We start from the raw sequence: 13,948 nt of genomic DNA on the forward strand, positions 1-13,948 counted from the left end.
AAGTTACATCCAGCAACAGTGAAGCAATCACTAAAAAGTTGAGTTCCTGGGAAACACGGTACACAGCATGAGGCGTCAGTAATGTGAGGAGTGTCTTCTTTAGAATGCTCAATAATGTTAGAATGATGGAGTCCACCATTCAAGGGAACATTCTCAGGAACTAACTGAGCTAGGCTGGCGGTGTGATCACCGGACACCCTGCTGTCCTCTCTGTCTGTGCCCATGACATGTCCTTGGCACAGACACCCCTCTGGAGCCCAGGGCCTGGCCGCTTCTTTGGCTGAGAAGCTGTCCCTTTCTAGGCGTCAGTTTTGTCCTCTGCAGAATGGGGGTGCTTGCAGCCCCCACTGAAATGCAGCTGCCAGCCTCCCTCTCTGAACTCATGTCCCTAGGAACTGGTCCCCCACCTTGGTGCCTTGGAGTGTGTGGGGAGGGGGCAAGAGGCTGGAGGCCTGGGGCAAAGAGGGTGGAGGATTTTTCTGGGTCTGGTGTCTCCACCCAAACTTTCCACTGCCAGCCTGCCTCTGCCCAGGCCTCTCAGCAGCCTGCTGGGTGGGGCAGGAGTGCAGGAGTCAGGTGGGGAGTGGAAAAGGTCCAGGAGGGCTGCTGCATTGCTAGGAGTGGTTTATTTTTATTTGTTTGTTTGTTTATTTATTTTGGAGACGGAGTCTTGCTCTGTTGCCCAGGCTGGAGTGCAGTGGCAAAATTTCGGCTCACTGCAAGCTCCGCCTCCTGGGTTCACGCCATTCTCCTGCCTCAGCCCCTCGGGTAGCTGGGACTACAGGCGCCCGCCACCACGCCTGGCTAATTTTGTTTTGTATTTTTAGTAGAGACGGGGTTTCACCGTGTTAGCCAGGATGGTCTCGATCTCCTGACCTCGTGATCCGCCGACCTCGGCCTCCCAAAGTGCTGGGATTACAGGCTTTATTTTTATTTTTCGAGACAGAGTCTAGTTCTGTCGCCCGGGCTGGAGTGCAGTGGTGTGATCTCAGCTCACTGCAACCTCTGCCTCCTCAGCTCAAGCAACTCTCCTGCCTCAGCCTCCCAGGTAGCTGGGATTACAGGTGTCTGCCACTACTCCCGGTCAATTTTTTTGTATTTTTTGTAAAGAAGGGGTTTCACCATGTTGGCCAGGCTGGTCTTGAACTCCTGACCTCAAGTGATCCACCTACCTTGGCCTCCCAAAGTACTGGGATTACAGGCATGAGCCACCACGCCAAGCCAGGAGTGGTTTCTGTTCAGCTCCCACACCTTCCCTGCCTTTCAGAAACAGATTTCAGTCCTGCTCCCCTGCCTCCCCCAGTCTACTTCCCCAACCCTGGATTCTCTTCTAGGGTCTTGGGCCCAAGCGGGCTATACTGGGCCTGGCGGGAGGGTCCTCACTTTGCTCTGTTTTTGATATAAGTGGTGATGGAATGCTAGGCCACCCACCACCCTAAAACCCACCTCATCTGGACCTGCAAAATTGGTGGGAAGATGGTAACAGTCCTGGAAGGAAGAACAAGAGAGACTTGAAGGAGAGAAGTGGGACAGGAATACGTGGTAGACAGAGTTATAGACAGAGACAAACAGAGCCAGACAGCCAGCCCCAGAGACAGAACCCACAGGAGAGGCACGCCCAGAGGTGAGGAGAGGCAGAGGTTGGGGCAATGGGTCCTGCCTGGCTTGTGGAAAATCACTTCCCATCCCAGCCTCAGCCTCCTCCTCTGTACAATGGGGGTGACCCATGCTTCTCCCTGTTGGAATGGTGGGGTCCCAGTCAGTGATTTCCTGCATATCCTGGGCAGCCCAGGGACCTGGGAAATGACAAGCGTAGTCCTAGTGGATCCCCTCCTTTCACCCCTCCTGACTGAGGACTTCCATGAACCAGGCACAGTCCGGGACCCAGGGGTGCAGCACTGAGCCAACCAGGCCACCCCCCGACCCTGTGAAGTCGCCCTGTCTGGCACTATCGCTGTTGTTGTGGCTGCTGTTCCATTAGAGACGTAGAAGCAGGGATTTCAGCGCAGATATTGCCAGTCCAGGCAGGAGGTTCTCAGCTGGAGAGAACCGTCTAGAGCTCCCGCTGGGCTTGGCTTCTCAGGACCCAACATGTCTGTGTATAAAATGAGCATGAGAGACTCTCCTGTGTGCCAGGCAGTGGGAAGACAGAGCTGGAGGGGCAGTGGCTCTTATTATCAGCTCCTAGGAGAGGGGCAGTGCACCCGGGCCCTGGGTGATGGGGGGATCAGGGCCCCCAAGAAGAGGCGCCACTCCCACTTCGCCAGGCTTGCCCCAGGGCCAGGGTCCGTGCCAGGTGTGGGTGGTGGGTGGGAAGGGGTGGGGTGAGTCATCAGGACCAGCCCCGCCCTGCTTTTATTTAAGGTCCCCAGCAGGCCCCACCACCAGGGCTGCCTGACCCTGTCCCAGCCATGTCCGTGAGTGCTCCAGGGGCCCGGGGCGGGGCCAAGCAGGGAGGGGGCTGGGGGCTCCTCTTTCAAGGGAGCAAGTGGGCAGTGGGTGCGCCATGGAAGGGCCTGGGCTGTGGCCTCCGGGTGACCCCCCCCATCCTGACTGTCCCCGCTACCTCTTTGTGGCTTCCTCTGGGTCCCTCTTTGAGGATTTGTCTGTTTTTCTTTGTTGCTGTCCCCGTTTCCCTATCTGTTTCTGGTCTCTTTCCTGCCTCTCTGCCACCCTTTTCTCTTCCACTGATTTCTGCCAGGCTCAGCCCTGGTCGGCTCCTCTGAGGCGTGACCCACCTTCTGCCTTCCTCCCTCGGTCTCACCGGCTCACAGTGGCCCCTGCACCCCACTCTTGCAGAACGTCCCCCACAAGTCCTCGCTGCCCGAGGGCATCCGCCCTGGCACGGTGCTGAGAATTCGCGGCTTGGTTCCTCCCAATGCCAGCAGGTGAGGCCCCAGGCCCTAGGGGTAAAGGGTACAGGTCTCCAGGATCAGCTGACCCCCAATTTTTGCAGTCCAGAAATAGGGGCCCTAGGCCATCTGTATCCACCAGGCTAGGAGTCCGAGGCCATTTCTGACCTCAAATCTGATGTATTCATATTTGCCCCATGTCTTTGTGACTGGGGTCCCTGAGTTTCCCTAAGAATTTGAGGTTCCTGGGTAATCTCAGGGTTCCTAGATATAGTCCTATGACTTCCATGTCTGAGTCCCAGGGAATTCTGGAAATGCTCCAAGTCCTGGAGACACCCTGGACCCTGGGAGTCCTTGCCAAGCCATCCTTTGACTTCCTGGCTAAGGAACTTCGGGCATTCTGGATTCTGGGGTACCCTGGAAATACTGGGGTTCCTGGTACTATTCTTTGTCGTGTAGAACCTGAGGGTTCCCTGAGCATCAGGAGCACCCTGGCCATCACCCAGACCTCCTGGGCAGCTCCCAGGCTCTTTGGAAATGAGGGCACCCTGCCCTAAGCATAGTGACTTTGGTCTGGGTAGGTTTCTGCCAAGGGCGTCATGATGTTTTGGCTGCCTTGGGTATCTAAGCTCCCTGGTCATTAGTGGGCCACCTCTCCTTCTGCGGTGTGTGCCTGTCTTCAGGTCCCTGTTAATTTGGGAGTACTCTGGGAATGGGGAGTCCCAGCCCATAAGCCCTTCACTTTGGTCTGGGTGGTTTATTTTTTGTTTGTTCTTCCGTTTTTTTGTAAGATGGGGTCTTGCTATGTTGCCCAGGCTGGTCTTTAACTTCTGGGCCCAAGCAATCCTCCCTTCTCCACCTCCCAGAGTGCTGGGATTACAGGGTCAGCCACTGCACCCAGCCAACATTTCATTTATTTATTCATTCAAAGTAAATTGTAGACATCGGTATTCCTCACTGTCAACATTTCTTGGTCTGGGTGGTTTCTGAGCCCTGATGGCCGCCATCCCCCTCTTCCAGGTTCCATGTAAACCTGCTGTGCGGGGAGGAGCAGGGTTCCGATGCCGCCCTGCATTTCAACCCCCGGCTGGACACGTCGGAGGTGGTCTTCAACAGCAAGGAGCAAGGCTCCTGGGGCCGCGAGGAGCGCGGGCCGGGCGTTCCTTTCCAGCGCGGGCAGCCCTTCGAGGTGCTCATCATCGCGTCCGACGACGGCTTCAAGGTGCGTCTCTGGACAGGGGCGCGGACGCCAAGACTTAGGTCCCTGGAGCAGAGGGTTGGGCAAAGCCAGGCTATTGGTGGAAGGCAGGGAGGTTCGGGGCGAGGTGAGGGGTGTAGGGAAGGCGTGGCCAAGGCGAAGAAGGGTGTCCTTCGACCCTCTGTCGCCTAAACAACTCCAATGTGGGTCCGAGGGGCAGAGAGACAGCAGGGTCAGGACGAGGCGAGCACCAGCCGAGTGTCCAAGGGGTGGGCGTCCTAGCGGGAAGGCGTGGCTCAGACTCGCCATCCCAGACCCTACTCCCAGTTAATTCCTTCCTGAGGTCCGGGGTTTGAGGCGTGGGGAGGGATGGGTTGGAGACAGCGACCAGGAACTCGTCCTAGCAAGGATTGGCGGGCGGGGGTGGCGGCAGATCCTCCAGCACCCAGACCTTACGCGAATTCACGTCTCTCCTCTGTGCTTTAATAGCGGGTAATGGTCGCGGAAATAAGAATATCCATTACCAGCACTAAAAAAGCCATTTTTTACTGTGCCACACAGTAAACTCGTTTGATCCTCACGCAAGAGTTAGAATGAACAATAGCCCCATTTTCCCAGTGGGGAAACTGAGGCCCAGAGGGGATGAGTGATTTCCCCAGGGCCACCCGTCATGGGCCTCCGGAATCCTCACCACCGACCCTCCCCTGCAGGCCGTGGTTGGGGACGCCCAGTACCACCACTTCCGCCACCGCCTGCCGCTGGCGCGCGTGCGCCTGGTGGAGGTGGGCGAGGACGTGCAGCTGGACTCCGTGAAGATCTTCTGAGCAGAAGCGCAGGCGGGCCCGGGGCCTTGGATGGCAAATAAAGCGTTAGCCCGCAGCGCGACTGTGTCTGTGTCTGTGTCCCATTCACTGAGATGAGCAAACTGAGGCCCAGAGAGGCCAAGATACTGGCTCCAGGCCACACAGCGAATCCGAGGCGGAGGCGGGCTCTGAGCCTGCCTGTGCTTAGGACACTTTCTGTCTGCGAAGGCATGAGCGTCGCGATCTGGGAAGGAGTGGGTCTGGGGCGTGTCCTGACGCAGCATTTGTGCAAAGCAAGCCAGGTGGGAATGTGGTCGGGCGGATCTACTGGCGTTTGGGGCGCGGAGGCGCTCACTGCAGGTCCTGGTGCCCTCACTGCAGATCTAAGGGGGGCCAACACGGGTCCATCTGCAAAGGGGGCGAATGAGTCCCACCTTTCTGGTCATTTGTGGGCCCCAATCCTACGCGTGGAAAGCGTGTTATAATATCTCCGGGTCCCTGGGTCCCGTATCCCCCTACAGCTCATCTCTCCCACCGTCTTCTCTCCTGGCCTCCCGCCCCCAGAGACGTCCCGGGTGGGGCTGGGAAGCCCGACGGGCGTCTCCGGGCTCCCGCTGTTCCCCGAGTCGGGACAGGTACCCGCCTGTGCACCCTCGGGGCAGACGCGATGGCAGCGGCCCGGGCTCTGCGGAGCAGAGGGAGGACTCGAAGGGCGGCGCGAGGTTTCCGTGGCGCAGCGAGCCCGATTCCCACGCGCCCTCTGCTCTCCCCGAGGGCCCCGACCGCGGCCCTAGCCCTGGTCAATGTGACGGGAGGGGAAGCGGACGCCAAGTGCAGCCCCGGCCCCAGTGTGACTTTCAGGGTTCAAGGCGTCGCTGGGGCTCCCCTTAAAGGCGGGGTTGGAGTGGGAGAGGCTGGGTGCGGCCGCGGGCCTCAGCCGGGGACAGAGAAGCCACGCCAGGGCTGCGATGGGAAGCTGCACGTGGGTGCTCCGGGCCGGCTGTTCTGGAACCTTCGTCCGGAGCCATGCCTAGGTGGGCGCGCCCAGCCTTGGGCCTTGATCCGCGCCCTTGAGCCTCCGTCCCCCTGGCGGCCGCCGCCGGCGTTGCCGCCTGGACCAGGGCGGACGCAGGAAGCTGGGGTGGTTCCTGGCCTGGCCTGAATCTGATCCTGGTGTCTGGAGGGGACGCCAGGTTTGCAACGGGGCCCAGGCGCGTTCAGGACCCGGGATTTTCTGCCCCTGCGACCCTCGGGCTGGGCAGTCCCTTTCTGCGTCCGGCCCTGGAGTGGGTGGGCGGCGGTCAGGAGGGAGCCCCGCTCAGGTGAGGAGGCCTGGGAGAGGCCGGATTCTCCTGGTCCTCCGGGACTCCTGCTTGAATGAGTTCGCTCTTATTTCTTTGGCTGTGACGAGTGGTTTCAACATACTATTTTTTTTTCGTAAAGATAACATACGCATGTGGTACACATTTCAAAACATACAGTGAAATGAACATATTATTGGCCCAAGTGGTGAATGTGGTTGGGCCTTCGGATTAGATGGTAGCGATCCAGCCGTGTTAATGTCCCGATTTTCACCGTGCCTGACAGTGTACATGTGGGAACCTGTCCCTGTTGGTGGAAAACATAGTTAGGTATTTGGAGGTGCAGCATGTTTGCGATTTATTCTCAAATGGTTCACCGAAAATGGAGATTTGGAGCTGGGCGCGATGCCTCAGGCCTGTAATCCCAGCACTTTGGAAGGCTGATGGAGCATGGCTTGAGGCCAGGTGTATGAGACCAGCCTTGATCATATGGCAACAGCCCGATCGCTACAAAAAATTTAAATATATAACAAATGGAGATTCATACTGTATTATTTTTGTGTGTTTGTCATTTATAAATATACCTGTATATATGTATATGCATATATATGTACACATACATCTATCCTCTTTACTGGGAGAATACTGCTGTTTCCCTGGTCTTCATTTCATGTGCGTCTTTCAGAAAATCCCCTGTAGACCTCTGCACATATGCACGAGTAGTTTCTTCCCCTCCATGCATAAATGGTAGCACCCTCCACCCACTGGACCATTTTCATGGCTTAGGAACATGAGTCCCAGCAGTATTCCCGTAGTTCCTGCTGTGTGTAGCCACCGCGCTAACCATTCCTTCAATCCCCGAAACGACCTTCTGAAGGAGATCCTCTATGCATAGTTTCCCAATGAGAAATTTGATGCCCACGAAGGTTGAGTGAATTGGTTTAAGATCACACATCAAGTAGATGGTGGCCCGAAGTGAATGTGATTCCTCTCCTTGGGGTCTTAGCCTCTGGAAATTACATTTTGTTTGCTTTCATTTATTACTTTATACGTGTGTGTGTGTGTGTGTGTGTGTGTGTGTGTGTTTGTATACACATCTTTTTTTTTTTTTTTTTTTTTGAGACAGAGTCTCGCTCTGTTGCCCAGGCTGGAATGCAATGGTGCAATCCTGGCTCATTGCAACCTCCACTTCCTGGGTTCAAGCGATTCTACTGTCTCAGCCTCCCGAGTAGTTGGGGTTACAGGTGTGTGCCACCATGCCTGGCTAATTTTTGTATTTTTAGTAGAAATGGGGTTTCACCATGTTGGTCAGGCTGGTCTCGAACTCCTGACCTCAGGTGATCCACCCACTTCAGCCTCCCAAAGTGCAGGGATTACAGATGTGAGCCACCGCACCCAGCCACTTTTTATATATTTTCAAAGACAATGTCTTGCCCTGTCTCACCCGGGCTGGAGTGTAGTGGCATGATCCCAGCTCACTGAAGCCTCGACCTCTAAGGTTCAAGCGATCCTCCTGACTCAGCCTCCAGCGTACCTGGGACTACAGGCACGCACCACCATTCCTGGCTAATTAAAAAAAAAAAAATTTTTAGGGACAGGGTCACTCAACCTTTGTAGGCATCAAATTCCTCATTGGGAAGTTTCCCAATTGGGAACTCAAGGAAGGGTTGGCACAGTGGCTAGACACAGTAGGAACTCCTGGACTCAAGCAATCCTCCTGCCTCAGCCTCCCAAAGTGCTAGGAACAGAGGCGTGAGCCACCTCACCTAGACTTGGTGTTTGTAATATCAACTTCATTGAGATGTCATTTACACACAGTAAAATTCTTCCTTTTAAAATGTACAGTTTTGGCCGGGCGCGGTGGCTCACGCTTGTAATCCCAGCACTTTGGGAGGCCGAGGCGGGCGGATCACGAGGTCAGGAGATCGAGACCACGGTGAAACCCCGTCTCTACTAAAAATACAAAAAAATTAGCCGGGCGTGGTGGCGGGCGCCTGTAGTCCCAGCTACTTGGAGAGGCTGAGGCAGGAGAATGGCGTGAACCCAGGAGGCGGAGCTTGCAGTGAGCCGAGATGGCACCACTGCACTCCAGCCTGGGTGACAGAGCGAGACTCCGTCTCAAAAAAATAAATAAATAAAAAATAAAATGTACAGTTTTGGCTGGATGGGATGGCTCATGCCTGTAATCCCAGCACTTTGGAATGCCGAAGCAGGTGGATCACCTGAGGTCAGGAGTTCGAGACCAGCCTGGCCAACATGGTGAAACCCCGTCTCTACTAAAAATACAAAAATTAGCCGGGCATGGTGGTGCATGCCTGTAATTCCAGCTACTACGGGGGCTGAGGCAGGAGGATTGCTTGAACCTGGAGGCAGAGGTTGCAGCAACCCAAGATGGTGCCACTGCACTCCAGCCTGGGCAACAGAGCAAGACACCATGTCAAAAAAATAATAAGTAAATAAAAAATTTTTTAAAAGTGTACATTTCCATGAATTTAGACAAACACATCCCATTGTGTGGCCACCATGATCAAGGTACTGTCTACTTGTGAGATTTCCATCACCCCTCCCAGCCACACCCCTGGCGCCTGGGTGGCGACCACTGATCCGCTCTCAAGCTTCATAAATTAGTTTTTCCTGCTCTAAAACTTGGTGGAGGCTGGGCGCAGTGGCCCTCGCCTATAATTCCAGTACTTTGGGAGGCTGAGGTGGGTGGATCACCTGAGGTCAGGAGTTCAAGACGAGCCTGGCCAACATGGTGAAGCCTGTCTCTACTGAAAATACAAAAATTATTTGGGCATGGTGGCGCATGCCTGTAGTCCCAGCTACTTGGGAGGCTGAGGCAGGAGAATCGCTTGAACCTGGGAGGCAGAGGTTGCAGTGAGCCAAGACCAGCCTGGGGGACATAGCGAGACTCCATCTCTAAATAAATAAATAAATAAATTTGGGTAGAAAAGTATAGTACTCTTTTTGTAAAAGTCTGGCTACTTCTGCGTAGCATACATAATGTTTAAGTTCATTCACGTGTTTTCTTCATGCAGTTCATTTCTCTGGGTTGTAATCCATCGTGTGAACCTGAGTTTGCTGATCTGTTCACCTGTTGATGTACACGTGAGTTGTTTCCAGTGTGGATGTTTATGAATAAAGATTGTATGAAAGGTCTTTTTGTGGGCTGATATTTTGATTTCTTTTGGGTAAATACCCAGGAGTTGAGTTGCTGTGTCATATAAGTGTATGTTTAAGTTTATTTATTTATTTTATTTTATTTTATTTTTTTTTTTTTTGGAGACGGAGTCTCGCTCTGTCGCCCAGGCTGGAGTGCAGTGGCGCGCTCTCGGCTCACTGCAAGCTCCGCCTCCCGGGTTCACGCCATTCTCCTGCCTCAGCCTCTCCGAGTAGCTGGGACTACAGGCGCCCGCCACTACGCCCGGCTAATTTCTTTTTGTATTTTTAGTAGAGACGGGGTTTCACCGTGGTCTCGATCTCCTGACCTCGTGATCCGCCCGCCTCGGCCTCCCAAAGTGCTGGGATTACAAGCGTGAGCCACCGCGCCCAGCTAAGTTTATTTATTATTATTATTATTATTTGAGCCAGGGTCTCTCTCTGTCACTGAGGCTGGAGTGCAGTGGCACCACCATAGCTCACTGCAGCCTCCAACTTGGCTCAAGCAATCCTCCTACCTCAGCCTCTAGAGCAGCTGGGACTATGCGTGTGTGCCACTACGCCTGTCTAATTTTTATTTTAATTAATTAATTAATTAATTAATTTATTTTTGAGATGGAGTTCCACTCTGTCACCCAGGCTGGAGTGCAATGGCACCATCTCTGCTCACTGCAACCTCCACTTCCTGAGTTCAGGCGATTCTTGTGCCTCAGCTTCCCGAGCAGCTGGGATTACAGACGTGCGCCACCATGCCCGGCTAATTGTTTGTATTTTTAGTAGAGGCAGGGTTTCACCATATTGGCCAGGCTGGTCTTGAATTCCTGACCTCAGGTTATCCACCTGCTTCCGCCTCCCAAAGTGCTAGGATTACAGGCATGAGCTACCACACCCAGCCTAATTTTTTTTTTTTGAGACGGAGTCTTCCTCTGTCGCCCAGGCTGGAGTGCAGTGGCGCAATCTCGGCTCACTGCAAGCTCCGCCTCCCGGGTTCACGCCATTCTCCTGCCTCAGCCTCTCCGAGTAGCTGGGACTACAGGCGCCCGCCACCACGCCTGGCTAATTTTTTTGTATTTTTTTTAGTAGAGACGGGGTTTCACCTTGGTCTCAATCTCCTGACCTCGTGATCCGCCCGCCTCGGCCTCCCAAAGTGCTGGGATTACAAGCGTGAGCCACCACGCCCGGCCTCAGCCTAATTTTTAAATGTTTTTTAGAGGCAGGGTCTCACTGTATTCTCCAGGCTGGTCTCAAACTCCTGAGCTCAAGCGATTCTCCTGCCTCAGCCTCCCAAGATGGTGTGATTACAGGCATGAGCCCCTGTGCCCTGCCCAATATGCTTACCTTTATAAGAAACTTCAGGCCAGGTGTAGTGGCTCACGCCTGTAATCCCAGCACTTTGGGAGGCTGAGGCGGGTGGATCATCTGAGGTTAGGAGTTCAAGACCACCCTGACTAACATGATGAAATCTCGTCTCTACTAAAAATACAAAAATTAGCCAGGCGTGGTGGCAGGTGCCTGTATTCCCAGCTCCTCGGGAGGCTTTGGCAGGAGAATCGCTTGAACCCGGGAGGCGGAGGTGGCAGTGAGCCAAGATGGTGCCATTGCACTCCAGCCTGGGTGACAGAGCAAGACTCCGTCTCCAAAACAAAACACAAAATGAACAACAACAAAAAACACTTCAAGTTTGTGATCTGCTCAGGAAAAAAAGAAAGAAACGGCCAAACTGTTTTTCAGTATGATTGAACCACTCTACACTCCCACCCTTCAGTATATGAAAATTTCAGCTAAGCTTTATCCTTATCAATCCTTGGTATTGTCAGGTTTTGGGGGGTTTTTTTGTTTGTTTTAATTTTATTCATTCTAGTGGATGTTTATTGATATTTCATTGCTGTTTCCATTTGCATTTTCCTTTAATGTTCTTGACCATTATTTGACATGCCTGTGGCCATTCTACATCCTCTCTTGTGAATCGTCTGTTCAAGTCTTTTGCTCATTTTCAGTTGAATTGTTTATTTTCTTCTTATTGAGTCGCAAGAGCTTTTCATATTTTCTGGATATTTCCTTTGTCAAATATATGTAATATGAAAATTTTCTCTCCTTCTGTGGTTAGCCTTTTCATTTTCTTTTCTTTTCTTTCTTTTTTTTTTTTTGAGACAGAGTTTTGCTCTTGTTGCCCATGCTCAGTACAATGGCATGATCTTGGCTCACCGCAACCTCCGCCTCCCAGGTTCAAGCAATTCCCCTGCCTCAGCCTCCAGAGTAGCTGGGATTACAGGCGCCCGCCACTACGCCTAGCCAATTTTTGTATTTTTAGTAGAGACAGGGTTTCACCACATTGGCCAGGCTGATCTCGAACTCCTGACCTCAGGTGATCCACCCACCTTGGCCTCCCAAAGTGCTGGGATTACAGGTGTGAGCCACGGTGCCCAGCCAGCCTTTTCATTTTCTTTATTTTTAGTTTATTTTTTGAGACAGAGTCTCTCTCTGTCGCTCAGGCTGGCATGCAGTGGCACAATCTCGGTTCACTGCAACCCCCTCCTTCCAGGTTCAAGTGATTCTCCTGCCTCAGCCTCCCGAGTAGCTGGGATTACAGGCACCTGCCACCATGCCTGGCTAATTTTTGTATTTTTAGTAGAAATGGGGTTTCATCATGTTGGCCAGGCTGGTCTGGAACTCCTGGCCTCAGGTGATCCACCCGTCTTGGCCTCTCAAAGTGCTGGGATTACAGACATGAGCCACCACGCCTGACTGAGCCTTTTTATTTTCTTAAAGATGTCTTCCTCAGAACAAAAGTCTAATTGTGATGACGTTCATTTTATCAGTTATTTTTTCTGTTACGTAGTGTGCTTTTGTGACCTACTTAAATCTTTGCTTAAGAAATCATCATGAGAAACATTTGTCACAAAGATTTCTTTTTACATTTTATTGTAGAAGGTTTATAGTTTCAGCATTTAAGTTTAGTTTTTAAATCTTAGTTAATTTTTTTTTTTTTTGAGATGGAAATTCACTCTTGTCACCCAGGCTGGAATGCAATGGCGTGATCTTGGCTCACTGCAACCTCCACCTCCCGGGTTCAAGCGATTCTCTTGCCTCAGTCTACTGAGTATCTGGGATTACAGGCATGCGCCACCACGCCCGGCTAATTTTTGTATTTTTAGTAGAGACAGGGTTTCACCATGTTGGCCAGGCTGTTCTTGAATTCCTAACTTCAGGTGATCCACCCGCCTTGGTCTCCCAAAGTGCTGGGATTACAGGCGTGAGTCATAGCACCCGGCCTAACTTTAGTTAATTTTTGTCTCGTTAGTTAATATATTATTTCTAGTTAATTTTTAGTTATTTTTAGTTAATTTTTGTGTGTGGTGTGAGTTAAGGGTCAAGGTTCTTTTCTCACTCTATAGATGTCCAGTTATTTCAGCACCATTTGTTGAAGTGACTGTCTTTTCTCCTCATTGAATTATATTGGCAATTTTGTTAAAAATTAATTGACCACTTTTGTTGTTTTAAATCTGGACTTAATCATTCTTCTGATTCCTTGATTTATGTATCTACCCTTATCCTGATAGCATATTCCTGATTACGGTAGCTTTATAGTGAGTCTTTCTCTCTCTCTCTCTTTTTTTTGTTTTTTGAGACAGAGTCTTACTCTGTCACCCAGGCTGGAGTGCAGTGGTGCGATCTCTGCTCACTGCAAGCTCCGCCTCCCGGGTTCACGCCATTCTCCTGCCTCAGCCTCCTGAATAGCTGGGATTACAGGTGCCCGCCACCATGCCCGGCTAATTTTTGTAGTTTTAGTAGAGACAGGGTTTCACCATGTTGGTCAGGCTGGTCTCGAACTCCTGACCTCAGGTGATCTGCCCACCTCAGCCTCCCGAAGTGCTGGCATTACAAGGGTGAGCCACTGCACCTAGCTTCTTTTTTTTTTTGAGGCAGATTCTCACTCTGTTTCCCAAGCTGGAGTGCAGTGGTGCAATCACGGTTCACTGTGGTTTCAACCTCCTGGGCTCACCCTCCTAAGTAGCTGGGACTACAGGCACATGCCACCACACCCAGCTAATTTCTGTATTTTTTGGAGAGACACGGTCTTGCCATGTTGCCCAGGCTGGTCTGGAATTCCTGGGCTCAAGCTATCCACCCATCTTGGCCTCCCAAAGTGAATAGTGAGTCTTAAAGTCACATTATATGCCTTGCAACTTCGTTCTCCTTTCTCAAAATTGTTTTGTTTATTCTATGTCATTTTCATTTTTCAATACATTTTAATGGATACTTGTACAAAAATTGTATCTGTGTTTCTATTTTGTTCTTGAGTCAGTTTTGGTAATTTGTGTCTCTCTAGGGATTTGTTCATTTCATCTAAATTGCCTAATTAGTTGACCTAAATCCGTTCATAATATTCCCCTATGATTTTTTAAAATTTGTGTACCATGTTAGTGTTTTTCCCTCCTTCATTCTTGCTTTTGGTAATTGATGGCTTCTGTATTTTTTATTTTTCTTACTCTTTTGTTGAATTTTTTAATGAGCTAACTGATTTCTTTTTTTTTTTTTTTTTTTTTTTTTTTGAGACGGAGTCTTGCTCTGTCCCCCAGGCTGGAGTGCAGTGGCGCAATCTCGGCTCACTGCAAGCTCTGCCTCCCGGGTTCA

At 51.6% G+C, this 13,948-nt stretch overlaps 1 protein-coding gene across 1 annotated transcript; it reads left to right on the forward strand.

Moving 5' to 3' along the window:
- The first annotated feature begins 1,375 nt into the window (after positions 1-1,375).
- On the forward strand, positions 1,376-4,932 carry LOC116480170 (galectin-7). The gene is made up of 5 exons (XM_032172128.2): positions 1,376-1,624; positions 2,365-2,417; positions 2,800-2,888; positions 3,873-4,074; positions 4,761-4,932. The coding sequence occupies exons 2-5, from the start codon at positions 2,412-2,414 to the stop codon at positions 4,872-4,874; spliced, it is 411 nt and encodes a 136-aa protein (XP_032028019.1). The 5' UTR covers positions 1,376-1,624; positions 2,365-2,411; the 3' UTR covers positions 4,875-4,932.
- Positions 4,933-13,948: the final 9,016 nt, after the last annotated feature.

The sequence above is a fragment of the Hylobates moloch genome, unplaced genomic scaffold (genome assembly GCF_009828535.3).
Source record: "Hylobates moloch isolate HMO894 unplaced genomic scaffold, HMol_V3 SCAFFOLD_13, whole genome shotgun sequence".
NCBI lineage: Eukaryota > Metazoa > Chordata > Mammalia > Primates > Hylobatidae > Hylobates > Hylobates moloch.